Raw genomic sequence first — 14,602 nt, forward strand, 5'->3', positions numbered from 1 at the left:
GCATCACTCGAAGTGAAGGGGAAGGAGTGATTTGTATTTGGTGTGAATCTTTGCTGCTTATGGCAAAATAAAAGGGTTGAGCTAAGGTTTAAACCTGCATCTGGTCCGATCCTCCCGTGGCAGTGGGGCAAGGGCGACCCCAACCGCTCACCAAGCCCAGTGGCAAAGGGCAAGCAAAACTCTTGTGGCACCAGAAAAACAGCCCCCTTCTTCCAGCCTGCGCTGCCGTTCCCTTCTTCGAGAGGCGCAGCCCTACGATGAGGCTGTTTCCTGCCTCGCCCCAGCAATCGAAAGTGAAAGTGTTTCTGGAGCTGAGCTTGATGCTCCTGGCCGAGCCAGCTCCCTCCGCAGGCAGAAGCGACGCCCCGCGGGCAGGCAATGGAGAGAGGCTCGGGAGTGCGACGGTCCTTCTTCCTCTGCAGCCTCTTGGCGTGGCTCGGAGTCGCGCTGCAGCCTGCAGGTAAAGAGACGGGGCCAGGCACCGCCTGGAAACCACAGGGCTCGGGACGCGCTCCAGAAGCCAAGCGCAGGCGCGCCCAGAGCCCAACACTATCCACACTTTCCCGCGAGTTAGCCCCATTGACTCTAATGCGACTTACTTCCAAGTAGACATGCATAGGAGTGGGCTTTAAGGTTACAATCCTATCCAAGCTTTCCTGGGAGTAAGCCCCATTGACTGTAATGGGACTTACTTCTGAGTAGACATGCATAGGCTTGGGCTTTAAGGCTACAATCCTATCCACGCTTTCCTGGGAGTAAGTCCCATTGACTGTAATGGGACTAACTTCTGAGTAGACAGGCCTAGGGTTGGGCTGCCACTGCGGAACTGCCGCGTGGGAGAGCCAAGCGGAGACGCAAACTGGGCGAGATGAACTAAGGCCTCTCCGTGCTCGGCAGACGTACAGACGGGCTGGGTTTGACAGGGGCTTGGTTGGAGACGACGGAGGGCTTTCTGGCTAGGAGGAAAGCGCACGATAAGCTGAGCACGGAGGCCCCAACACAGTCTAGAGACACGCTGTGTGCGTGTGGTTGAAAGGGAGCTGGTTGGATCGGTGCAGTGCTCAGCCTCTCCGCCACCAGCCTTGTTTCCCTGGCCCAAGTCGCCACCCTCGCACCTTTCCGGAATACAGTCAGCGCCCTGCTAAAGTCAGCGCAGGGCGTTCTCGGCTTGGCCACTAGATGCCACTGCGTGGACTTGGGCACCCAGCTTCAGTCAACTGGGTGATGAGAGAAAGGCCCCTTTGTTCAAAAGTTCTGTGCCATTAAGTGGCCTAAAAGTGTCTGAAAATAAATAAGAGATGCAAAGATTGCTTTTCAAAATGACATTTTTCGGTGTGCCTGCAGAAAAGTGACACAGACACAAACGAATCCAGAAAAACAAAAGTGAGGCCTAATAACTTCTGAGGGAACCAAAGTGAACAGAGAAGTTGCACCTGGGAGGACTGCAAAATAGTGTAGTGCAGTGTTTCTCAAATTGTGGGTCGGGACCCACTAGGTGGGTCGCGAGCCAATTTCAGGTGGGTCCCCATTCATTTCAATATTTTATTTTTCATATATTAGACTTGATGGTATGTGACTGCATTTGGAGAAATGTTACAAACCTGTACTTTTAACAAGCTACTATGTGTATTCTTTAAACAATGACAGTCAATGGGACTTACTCCTGGGTAAGTGTGGGTAGGATTGCAGCCTAGGATTGTTAAAATTTTTCCTGCTTGGTGATGTAACTTCTGGTCATGACATCACTTCCGGTGGGTCCTGAACAGATTCTTATTCTAAAAAGTGGGTCCCAGTGCGAAATGTGTGAGAACCACTGGTGTAGTGGTTCTGGCACTGGACTTAGACCTGGAAGACCCTGGTTTAAATTCCTGCTCAGCCATGAAGCTTCCTGGGTGACCTTGGCCAGTCACTGTCTTTTAGCCTAACAACTCACAGCATGGTTGTAAGGACAAAAGTAGGGAAGGAACCATGTACACCAACCTGAGCCCTTGGAGGAAGGGTGGTATAAAAACGTGAACAATAGATGGACTGTTATATGACTGTCACTAATGACTTAGGGAAAGCATCATCCCAAATGATTTGTTGAAATGTAGGTGCAATGCAAACTGCAGGATTTTGGAGGGTGCAGGGTATTGTTCAGACACCAGTGACCCCTTACACGTCCTCTGAGATATCTGTAGGAGGGTGTAGGGTATTGTCCAGACACCAGTGACCCCTTACCTGTCCTCTGAGATACAGTACCTGTAGGAAGTGTGTTCCTGTTTGCGCAATTTCCTTTCTGTCTTTCCCCCCACATATTCATTCTCTGTCACTTCCTGACCACTGAAGGAGCAGCACCCGGGCTGCTGAGCGTTTTCCCCAATGGCAAGTAGCCATTGCTAAAGAGCACCAACCCTTTTACTTCTGCACAGAGAGAACAGCTACAGCAGTGATTTTCAGACTTTTCCATCTCACAGCACACTGACAAGGCACAAAAATTATCAAGGCGCACCACCTGTTTTTTAAGGATATATTTCATCATTTTTTAAAAAGTAGTGTTTTAGAAAGATAAACAAAATGTGTTAGTGCAGGCTTATGCGGAGTAGAACACCAGATCCGAACAAGCGACAGAACATCATGTACAAATCATGATCATATTTTCAAGATATGAGAGAGCCCTTTCAGCAGTGCCTCTTCTGCCACAAGCTTTGCAACTCAGTAGCTGATGGGTGGTCTGCAAAATGACACCTTGGCAAAAGTAGCACCTCACAGCATCTTCCTCTCTTCCCCCCCCCCTTTGTCTACCTCTTACTCTGTAGCATTCCTTATCTTCTAAACCTCCTTCTCTTTACCCTTCCAGAGCCTCAGCAAAGGCAGTGCTGCTGAAAGGGCAGCTCTGGAAGAGCCCAATTATAACAGGTGCCAGATAAAGAGCTTCCAGAGACCACTTCCTGCTTGTGGATATTATAGTTGACACTCCTGATCTAATATAGCCTCAAACCCATCCTGTGTGAAAGCAAAGTGTTACTCCCATTTTATAGATGGGATGTAAAAAAAAAGTAGCTTTCTAAGGCCAAGCAATGAATTTTCATGTCTGAATAAGAACATGGATCCACATTTCACAAATACTGTAATGCACTTGACATAGGGCTGTCCTTGAAGACATTGAAACCTCACTTAGTGCAGAATGTGGCCACATGTGTTGTGGCTAAGGTCAGATAAACTGATTCAGGGCCCAATCCTATCCAACTTTCCAGCGCTGGAGCAACTGCAGTGCAGCCCCTAGGTGAGGGAACGAATGTTCCCTTACCTTGTGGAGGCCTCCATAACTACCCTCCTAGCACAGGATGCAGTGCACACCCCATTGACACGGCTACACCAGGACTGGAAAGTAGGATAGGATTTGGCCCTTAGTTGAGGTGCTGTTTTATCAGCTGCACTGGTTGCTGGCCTATTTCTGGGTGCAATTTAAGGTGCTGGTGTTTGCCTTCCAAGCCCTACATGTATTAGAGCCAGGGTACCCGAATGACCTCCCTGTTTATGAAATAAAGTCAGTTGGAGGGGCTGTCCTTCAAACACTGCCGCTGTTAGAAGTTTGATTGGCAGGAACACAAGGGAAGGCCAGGGCCTTCTTTGTGGTGTTCCCCATGTGTAGAACACCCTTCAGAAATTAGGTTGGCTTCTACTCTGTAATACTTATAACCTCTTTCTTTGTTTTCCCTGCTTTCTCTGATTTGGTGTAATTCCCCTTTTTGTTGTGTTGGTAATTTTGCTGCTTTCTTTATTGTTATTGGATTATTGTTCTCTGTATTTGAAATTCTTGATGTTTTTAATTGCTGCCATAAACCTCCTTGATAACCTCAGATAGGGTTAAAAGGTAGGTGCATATTTCCAAAATTATTTTTAAGAACATTAGTTTATTATTGAAACATAGGAAACTGTCTTATATTGAATAACATATAGTACTAGCTGTGGCTGCCTGTAAGGAGGTGGGTTCCTTCCCAGTCTTGTAGGTTGGGGGGGGGATGGTAAGTACTGCAGGCACAGCAGCACACTAAATTATTTATTTTTTACAGCTGCTCCCTTCCTTTTGTCCTCACAACAACCCTGTGAGGTAGGTGAGGCTGAGAGAAAGTGAGTGGCCCAAGGTCACCCAAGCGACTGGCCCTAGGTCACCCAGGAAGCTTCATGGCTGAGGGGGTATGCGAACCTGGATTTTCCAGGTCTAAGTCCACCTCCCAAACCACAACATCACCCTGGCTCTTAAGTAAGCAGCTCTTCCCAATTGCTGTAGGAACCATTCTGGGCAGCTGTGGCAATGCGAAGACACTCACTGAACCAGTATCTCCAGTCATTGCTGTAGCTGCCCAGAATGGCTTCAACGGCAAGTGGTGGGACCACTTACATGGCTGCATTGCTTACAGTACTTAACTTTTTATCCCCTCTAGCAATGTTACTGCTCCTTCCCCCGGGGAGCTTCTGTGGTCACATACTGCCTTCTGCCACACCTTGGTGGCCACTATTCCATGCAAGCATGACTGCTGAAGAATCTTGGAAAGCTGATTTCAGAAAACCGTGGTCAAATGATCATAGTCTTCTACACGTCTGTACTTTTGAAAATACTGCTTTTAATAATATTCATTTTTCTTTTTGGAGAAACACTGGATTTGACGGTGGAACCTCATGTGACGGCATTCCTGAATAATGATACATCTCTGCCATGTAAAATCTTTGGGTACACTACTCCTGAACTGGATATCAAGAGAACAGCTGTGACCTGGTATCTGAAGGCCACTGGAAGGAATGATAAAAAAACAGTATACTCAGTTGTTGCTGGAGAACATAATTCATCTAGAAATGGAGCACAACTAGATATAAATAAGCTAAAAAAGGGCGATGCTACACTTTCTCTTCCACAAATACAGCTGCATGAAAGTGGAACATACATATGCTCTGTGACTGTGACCCCAGATAGAGTTGATAAAACGACTGTTTTAGAGACAGTTGGTAAGTGGTTCTGCTATACACCTTTCTGGAGAGCAAATTTGCTGTTTCAAAATCACAACTTTTCGCTTTGTTAAAAATGGGTCAGAAAAAGATATAACGGGACACACTAAACATAAGAAAAACCCGTCTGGATCAGACAATCAGTTCAGCATTCTGTTTTCTGAAGTGAGAACCAGCTGGCCCTGGTCCTGCTTATAAACAATGTTGTTATATAGTAAAGCCCCAGAGCCCAATACAACCCTGGAACATGCTCTTCTCCCACGCACTGCCCTGGAGGCTGCCATTGCAAAAGTGCCGTAAGCCCAATCCTGTATCCCATGGAACCAGGGAGGCAACTGGAGGTCTCTTTGGAGTAAAGGAACATTTGTTCCCTTACTCTATATCAGGCTCCAACAGCTGCTGTGGGTCTACTCAGGTCTGGACCAGCTCAAGTGCTGGCATAGATCCAAGTCACCCTGTGTACAGGTTTCATGTGCAGGAGGAGGGATTGGATGCAACCAGCCTCTGCTGCTGTCCCCACCCCACTCCCAGGCCTGAACTGCCCTCTTCCCACCCTCCTGCGCCCACTTTTCCCTTTCCCTGCCTTCCCCCATTCTCCCCCTGTCCCAGAATGCCTCCCCACTACTCAGTGGGGAATTTATTGCTGATGGCTCCAGGGGTTCCTCCAACCAGCACAGATGCCTACTGCCTGCTAATTCTGGCCTTGCCACTGCTGCCTATGTCATTCTAGCTACCACAAAGTGCCTTACTGCTGCGGGGTGCCTTCTAGTAAATATTTATTTACTGGAAGACTGCAGTCAAATAATTAGTTGGTTAGTTCAAGTCAATATTTGAAATTTAGGTCCATTCCACTGGTTTTTGGTCCTCTTTGCCCCCTTAGAGTTGCAAGGTCAGAATGCTGCTGTGACAATATAAGCTACGACTGGCAGAATTTCTTCCCATTCAGAGTCTAGTGACTCTCCATGTAACAACCCTGTGGTCCCTTCTGTACTCTTGCTTTCCTATTTTCTTTTTGCTAGCAGCTCAAAGCTCCTCCTGTCTCTAGGGTAGGTCCTATGTGTATCTGTGCCCCAGTCTTGTTTTGTTCTTGGCTCCATTTTGTCAGTTCTTTGTCCCCACAACTAAGGCATCCTACAGGCTACTGCTTATTTTGTCATCTTGTGCAAGACTGTTGCCAAACCTTTCCTATACTACATTCATGTGTTTTGATGGAAAAGCTACTTGGTGGAAAAAAAAGAGAGCATATCAGCAACTCTCAACTTAAGTAAATCAAGACCAAAAGACACCTAAATGCAATGACTAATATACATTTTTATTTCCACACAGCAAAGCCTGTTGTCATCCTGTCCCCCGAGAAACTTACAATAGAAAGGGACAAGGAGAAGACAATATCATGTGCAGTTAATAAATTCCACCCTGATTTGATTGAGATTCAATGGCAAAAAAATTCTAAACTCACCTCGGATAAAAGTTTGCCTGCAGAAGATATTTGTACAGGGGCCTCTGTGGTAAATGAAGATGGCACATTTAATATCACCAGTAAATTGAAGCTGCAACCATCTTTGCAAGATGATGGAAACCTGTATAGCTGTATTGTGAAACACAAATCATTTTCCATGGAGAAAGTCTTCAGTGTGACATTGACAGTAACAGGTATTACATCTGTGGCTTTTTCTCCTTCACTGTGTTCTGAATTGTTGCAGTTCAGCTTTCACTGGGAGGGTCCATACCTTCAGTCTCAGGATATACTTTGAATGTGTATATTTGAATGACTTTGAATGTGACAGGTATTGCGTTCGTAGCCTTTTCTCTTTCACAGTGTTCTGAATTGTTGCAGTTCAGCTTTCATTAGAAGGGTCCAGATGCTTAAATTTCAGAAGACAGGGCCTAATCCTAATGCGATAAAAATGTAAGAGAAACTTTTAATACAAGCTATAGTCTAGAAGAGATAGTTATTGTTGTCTTACTGCTAAATTATGTAGAAAGGAATTTATGGGATATTTATGGGTTAGTAATCAATTTTATGCTTTCTGATTCCAGAACTATTGTTCTTTGTAGGTATTTACACACAGTTTGTTAAAGACAGTTAAGCACTTTAGGGATCTCTTGGTTTCAATGGGATAGGCATATGCTTAACTCTGTCCCATTGAAATGAATGAGAATTTAAGAAAGGACTCCATCTTGATAATAACTAATCTGTGAATTAAAGGAGATTGGAATATGTCTTGGGTTCTAACTTCAGTTGTGATATGACAAGATGCGAAGGTCTCTATGAGGTAATAATAATAGCCTTTTTCCATAGTAAGTGATAGAATCATCCTTGGTACCATTGTTTCTTTGTGATGCACAGGCATTAATGTATGATATATACAGTATAACCTGTTAGCAAAAGGCTACAACAAGGCTGTATAGTTTGCAGTTTTGTAATGTGTGAGAAGTAAGAGAAGCGGAACTTCCTTATTTTTTTCTCCTTTATAGAACCTCAAGGAAATAACATCTGGATAGCTTGGCTAGTTGCAGTATTAGCAATTGTCTGTATGATGGCTATATTGGTGTACATGAAGTGGATTAAAAACCGTAAGTGGCTTTAAACCTTGCACTCTTTTCATGATAGTAAAATCAAAATGAGTATTTATTATTAAAAATATTTATGTATCTGTACTGCTTTTCAGCAAAAGTTCACAAATATTAACATAGCAGAATAAATGAAAAGATGGTTCTTTGTCACAAAAGGGCTCACAATCTGAAAAAAGATGCAAAAGAGACAACAGCCCTCAGCCACTAGAAAAGGTACTGTGCTGGCATGAATAGGGCATGACATCCCCCTGTTCAGTAGAAGAAAGCTGCTACTTAAAGGGTGCTCCTTTGTCCAGTTAGATAGGGAGTAGTTCTCATGTAAGCTTGTAAGGGTTTATTCTGATATACTGGAAAAATACCAGGCTGTAGATAGTCCAGGGAAAAAAAAAATCTGATCTCAATGAATCATTTCCCCTTCCTGGAAAAAAAAAACAAAAACGGTTTCTGGGAATCTGAAGTATTTCCCCCCAACCTTGAATCTTGGCATCTTCTTAGGCAAAAATTGAGAACCAGTAGTATACAATTTTTTTGCATCTACCCAGGATTGTGTTTCCCAATATGTCAGAAATGATGATTGTTTGGTTGTGTAATGTCCTCTCCTGTTTCAGTATCGCAGGATATTATGGCCAGCATCTGGTTATAGAGAGTGTTGTACTGAACCTGGCCTTGGCTGCAATCCTAACCACACTTTCCTGAGAGTAAGCCCCATTGTACAAAATAGGACTTACTTCTGAGTAGACCTGGTTAGGCTTGCGCCCCTAGAAATCTAACTATCAAAATTCTGAAGTTCTCAGCACCAATTAATTAGGTATTAAGCTTCATGTTCCCAGAAGCAACAATCATTATATCCAGGATTTCACTGAATGTCACAGGGCTGAGAAAGGAGTTACCTTCCTTTCAGTGATTGCTTTCAGTTCTATGAACATGTTTATTTTAAAAAAATCCCACCTCTTGGCCACCTAATGCCCTCAGCTTAAAACAGTGTTTCACATGCCACTTTTCATCCTCAAAATTTGCATTTTTAGCTAGTCCATTGCTGAGACCACTTAACTAATCTCTTTTGTCTTTCCTGCTACAAGCTATGACTTCCCAGTGAAATTGCATCAGCTTGTTTTCAAACCCTGTTCTTTTTCTCCAACTCTTCACTACAGAGCGGTCACTTGGGGAGGGCAGTTGGGGGAGCCACCCTGGGCCCTGTACTTTCATGACTTCTATATGTCTGTCAGGCCCTGGTTGGTAACCATGGCTCAATGGGCTGACTCGGCCATGCTGTTGCTTCAGCGGCTACACTGGCTACCCATTCCATTCTCAGCCCATTTCAGAGTTACAACCTTTAAAGCTCTACATAGCAGGGATGCCTCAAGGACTGTCTTCCCTCATATAATCCTGCACATCCTCTTTGATTGTCAGGCAGGGCCCAGTTTAGGATACTGCTGCCATTTGAAGCCAAGGGGATGGTGACAAGGTGGAGGGACTTTTCTGTTTTGGCACTATGTCTTTGGAACCAACTACCCAAAAAATATGCGGATAGCCCCCTCTCTATATGGTTTCTGTTGGGCTTTAAAAACATTTCTGTTCTGCTTAGCATCTAAGAAGGGAACCTCCTAGGGACCTCTTTTTAATTTAGCACCTGTAGGTCCTTGGTTGCTGTTTTATACTAGTTTTATATTAATTGTATATTACTGCTCTTTTAACATCTTTTGGGGCGAAATCCTATCCTGCTCTGGAACAGGCAAGCCAAGAGGCTTATCCAGCACAGGATCCAGAATTGGCTCAGCCAGCAGAAAGGGGAAACTTTTCCCCTTACCCCTGGGCAACGCACCTTAGCACCTATGAGTTTCCTCGGACCTGCACCACCTCAGGAGGTGGCGCAAGTCTGAGGAAAGCAGAGCAACATGAAGCCGCTCTGACCTCCCCAGGAACAGGGGTTGGAATCTGGCATAACTGCTGGATCCCAGCCCTGCTCCTGCTCCTCACTCACCCCTGGGGCTGACCACTGCCTGCTCCCCCCCCTGCCCTGGAACGCCTCCCTCCCGCCTACTCCCCACCCACCTCCAGAGCCTTGCATTGTCCAAGCTTTGCCGACGCAAGGCTCGCCCCACAAGCCGCCATGGAGGCTGGATTCAGCCTCCGTGTCCCGGCACACCTTCGTGCTCTGGCGCGACTTGCTTGTGAGGAGGCGCAAACATGCTTTATGGCACGTTTGCGACCCTCCTGGGCCGGTACACGTCCCTTTGGATTGTGCTTCACATCTTCAACAGTATCATTTTAATTATTTTAATTGCCTTTATTTAATGTTTTTATTGATAATATTTTGTCTTGTAATTTTGTGCTGTGCACTGCTTTGAGCATTAGACAAACAGTATAAAAACTTTATAAACAAACAAATAAATAAATAATGGGCAGGCTGCACTGACCGAGTTGCCCTAGGTTAACACCCTGCCTGCAGCCTTGTATGGATAGGTCTGCTTCTCTACTTAATCTGGTCATAAGAACATAACATAAGAACAGCCCCACTGGATCAGGCCATAGGCCCATCTAGTCGACCTTCCTGTATCTCACAGTGGCCCGCCAAATGCCCCAGGGAGCATACCAGATAACAAGAGACCTCATCCTGGTGCCCTCCCTTGCATCTGCCATTCTGACATAACCCATTTCTAAAATCAGGAGGTTGCACATACACATCATGGCTTGTAACCCGTAATGGATTTTTCCTCCAGAAACTCGTCCAATCCCCTTTTAAAGGCATTCAGGCCAGATGCCATCACCATATCCTGTGGCAAGGATTTCCACAGACCAACCACACGCTGAGTAAAGAAATATTTTATTTTGTCTGTTCTAACTCTCCCAACACTCAATTTGAGTGGATGTCCCCTGGTTCTGGTCTTATGTGAGAGTGTAAAGAGCATCTCTCTGTCCATTCCCTGCATAATTTTGTATGTCTCAATCATGTCCCCCCTCAGGTGCCTCTTTTCTAGGCTGAATGGTCCCAAACGCCGTAGCCTTTCCTCATGAGGAAGGTGCCCCAGCCCAGTAGTCATCTTAGTTGCTCTCTTTTGCACCTTTTCCATTTCCACTATGCATTTTTGAGATGGTCTCTAGATGGGGACTGTGGGTAGCATCCCTACTAGAGCTTTCACCTTTGGAAGCTTCCTCCATGAACAGAAGGAGTAATCTGCTTGCAGAAGGACCACTTGTCTGAGCAGAACACTAATTTTTCAAGGAGGGAGTTCCTGATGACAGAAGTGCTTGTTGAGATGTGAACCGGTGTTTGGCAAAGCACTTTGTTTAGTGTGACACTAGGTAGCCGTCAGTGTAACATGATAAACAGAGTAGTTTACCAAAAGAAGGAAAGGTGAACGTGTGGGAAGAATGTTCATGTTAAGGAAAAATTGCTGTGGCATGAGCCAAATGAATAATGTTTTGAGAACCTGTAGTCAGACTATTTGGAGCATCAATTCAAGTGTTGTTCTTTTCTTACAGTTCCACCAACAACGATAGTTTTCGTTGGAAATGAGACATTGAAGCATTCGGAAGAAAACCAACTGCAGTGCCTGTTTTCTAATTTTCGCCCAATGCCTTTAGAAATAACTTATTTCTTAATTGATCCTAACAATGTAAAACAGGAACTATGCTCCTGGAATACTAAAGCAGCAAGTGATCCTGAACAAGGTGATGAAAATTTGGCTCTCCTCAAGAAGGAGATGATGTTTAACTTTAGCCACGCTTTGTTGAAAACAAAGATGCGCACTTTTGAGGTTGTCTCCAAAATCTTCGTAGTTCCAGATGCGAAGAAGCTGCCTGAGTTTGACCTTTTGCTTGAAATTAGACATGAAGCCCTTCCACATCGTCTGCTTGTTAAAACACAATCCTTTCAAGTAATATGTGAGTAAGCAAGGCAATTCGAATTGGTTATTTGTTACTTTGACTGTAAGCTTGTTGGCACTTCCTTTGCCAGCAGGAGAAGCTTGGAGTTACATGAATGTAGGAGGGGCTGGTTTCCCATGCCATAGGCAGTAATGGTATGGTTGGGGAAGCAAAGCTGAATTGCAGTTATCATCTATGATCATATATGGTATCAGTGGTTGTCAACTTTCTAGCATCGGACCCACCTTAAAAAAAATTCTCTTTACCAGCCTCTCAAATCTCTCTGGCTATAATGGTGATGGAGCAGCAGTGCTCCTCCCAAGTAGCAGGTTCTTTAACCCTTGATGCACATAGCCTTATCTTCCTTGTCACTTTAATGACCCACCAAAAACTGGGTTGTGACCAACCGGTGGACCACAGACCCACAGTTTGAGAACCACTAATCTATGTGATGTTGTCTGTTGGCATATATACATGTTTTTGAAAGCCTCTGAATTTTAAATCCCCAAAAACATTTATTTATTTAAAAAGATTAATTTTCCACTTCTTAAAATAATCTACAATGGTTCATAAAAGTCATGAAGGCAAAAATAATCAAATCTAAAGCTACTAAATACACATAATGCCAGCAACCAAGATATTGAAAACAGTCACATAGTCAGAGAAGACCAACTGAAATGAATATGTCGACAGTCTTCTCTGTAACAGTCTGTAACAGTTTTCTCTGTGGCTGCCTTGAGTTTCCTTGAGTGTGGAGAAAGGCAGGATAGAAATTCTTCAAATAAATAAATAACAGTGAGCAGGAAGGAGCTGAATGAACCTCCCACAAGAGGGAGTTCCTTAAGAAGGGGGCCACTACTGAGAAAACTCTCTTGCATGTCCCCATGTGCTGCATCTCAGATGGGGCATACAAAAGAACCCCCTTGTGGGTCCCTACCCCCCTTCGCTTCCTCCTGGGGTTATGTTCCTCTCAGGGGTTTGTTCATTCCCAAGTATGAACATGGGAATGATGTTTCTGGGGATAGCTCTCAATCACTCACTTTATGCTTTGCCACTCATTTGCTGTTTGTTTGAGAAGGATGGGGGATACACAAGAAAAGGAGGTGCCTTCAGGTGAAATCGGATTTGCCCCCTTTGTTTACCCTGTCTGTCGCTGGGTATTGTGGGTCAGAGGAGTGCATATGTCCCCCAAATCTTTCTTTCTGTTGCTGGCCCAACCAAGAAGATTCTGGTCCCTTTTCCTGTCCTGGTCTCCTACCTTGAGCACTTGCCCTTGTACCCCCTCTTTTCTTGTTCTTCTTCAGGGCCTTCAGCCCTGCCACATCTCTGTCTCCCTACCTGCCCCTTTTCCTCTTCCCCATGTTTCACTGCCTCATCTCCCACTGTGTCACACTTGCTTGTTGTCCATCTCTCTAAAGATTGCCCAGAAAATTTCATAGCTAAATGGGGATTTGATTAGTTTGCAGATTATAACTCAGACAAATATTCTGTCCCAGTAAAGTTACAATGTTCCTGCTTGGTCTTTCCCTAGCTGCAGTAATTAACAAGATATAGGGAAGGGGTGGACAAAATGAGCAGCCTATTAAAAGCACAATGTCTTCAGTGACTATTCCAGTTATATTCAAGGAAATATTCATATTCAGGCCTTCCCACCCATATCCAAAACTGTCCACCACACTATATCTAACATGTGATCAACATTGTGCAAGAATTATGGCTGCAATTCTGTGTGTACTTTGAGAGTTAAGACTTACTTCTGAGTAAATATGTATAGGTTTGCACTCTTTATTGTATTTCTATTATCAATATATGGTTCTTTTTTTATATTTGTGCTTTGTTGGTTTACCTTCTAGCTCAGCCACTGTTGAACACAGTTCAGTGCTCTACAGATGTGCCAAGACCAGATGAGCCTCTGACTCTTACATGCAGAATTTATAAGTATTTCCCTAAAGCAATTGAAACATGTTGGTGGAAAGAGGATAAGCAAGTTCAAGAGGAAATGTTTATAACTGATCCCACAAAAGGTCCTGATGGACTTTTCTCCTGCATGAGCAGTATAAAGTTTTTCCCAAAAGCGGAAGACATTGGAAAGAGATTCTTCTGTAAAGCTAGACTTAAAGGTTTTCAACAAACTCTGTACAGAGAATCTGCTTGGCAGATGAATACTCTGGGTAAACTAAATTTCATTTTCCTTTTAATATAATTAATTCTCTTGTGATAATGAATTATTCTGTGATGTCAATGACAGGATAGCTTAGATAGACTTAACTTTAAAAAAAAAATTTCAGATAATTTTCATTGTTTTGTGAACTGTTGAGGACTAGCAATTCTAGCTTTGAAATCTTTTGGTTTCCTTGTATATTGGCATTTATTTTTCCTTTCTAAGACATAGCCATAATTGCTTTCTTGACTTCTGGTTCTTTCTAAAGTAGAGTGCTGTATTTCATTCTTGATTGAGAAAAACAGCTTATTAGTGGGTAGGACTTTCCATGCCATACCTTCAATGCCAAGTATGTTCAATTAGAAGTTCTGGACATGTCTCAAAGGAAGATCAATACCTTTTCTTCCAGTGCTTCCATGATGAATACAGAAGGTTAGCAGTGCAGTCTGTGATGGTACCCCCCCGTGTGATGCCACCCCCCCCCCACTCACCAAGCGCAACAGAGCCTTGAACGACTCTAAGACTGACTGGGGAAGTGTTCTGAGGCTTCCCCATGGTCTTAAACTGTCCATCTGGAAAACCGGAAATACAGTTTCAGCTCACATACAGAGCCCCAGTAAGGCTTCCCATGTGGTCCTAGAGTTGCGCAGGCTCAGTGCCCAGGCATTTGCCTCGTTTGCCCAGTGCTAGGGCCACCACTGACCCTAGGCTCTGTGACTGAGCAAGGGCCAAGGAAGCCCCCCACCTCCCTTTCTTCTTCCACAGCAGGAAATGGCGTTATGGAGCTGGCAGCTTGACTCTGCATGACCAAAGTGCTCCATGCACAATTGCAACACAACTGTCAGACAGTTTCCAGTGTTCCTTGCATCAGTGTGGAGTCCTGATGGCCCAATCTTATGCATTTTCACATTCCAGTGGAATGTGGATCAGGCCCAGGTGGGGGACAGGATTGGTGGTACCAGAGCACACCATATCCCAATCCCTTTCACAGGCCTGATTCACCTGCATGGA

General features: G+C 44.4%; 1 protein-coding gene across 1 annotated transcript in view; it reads left to right on the forward strand.

The window, feature by feature from the left end:
- The first annotated feature begins 318 nt into the window (after window positions 1-318).
- Window positions 319-14,602, forward strand: part of LOC136663827 (uncharacterized) — a 30,459-nt gene continuing 16,175 nt past the window's right edge. The window contains exons 1-6 of the mRNA XM_066640789.1: window positions 319-460; window positions 4,636-4,986; window positions 6,313-6,639; window positions 7,465-7,563; window positions 11,047-11,448; window positions 13,284-13,601. Of these exons, the coding sequence (XP_066496886.1) occupies window positions 379-460; window positions 4,636-4,986; window positions 6,313-6,639; window positions 7,465-7,563; window positions 11,047-11,448; window positions 13,284-13,601 (1,579 nt within the window). The 5' untranslated portion in view covers window positions 319-378. The remainder of the gene's footprint in view (window positions 461-4,635; window positions 4,987-6,312; window positions 6,640-7,464; window positions 7,564-11,046; window positions 11,449-13,283; window positions 13,602-14,602) is intronic.

This window comes from Tiliqua scincoides, chromosome 1 (assembly GCF_035046505.1).
Source record: "Tiliqua scincoides isolate rTilSci1 chromosome 1, rTilSci1.hap2, whole genome shotgun sequence".
Taxonomy (NCBI): domain Eukaryota; kingdom Metazoa; phylum Chordata; class Lepidosauria; order Squamata; family Scincidae; genus Tiliqua; species Tiliqua scincoides.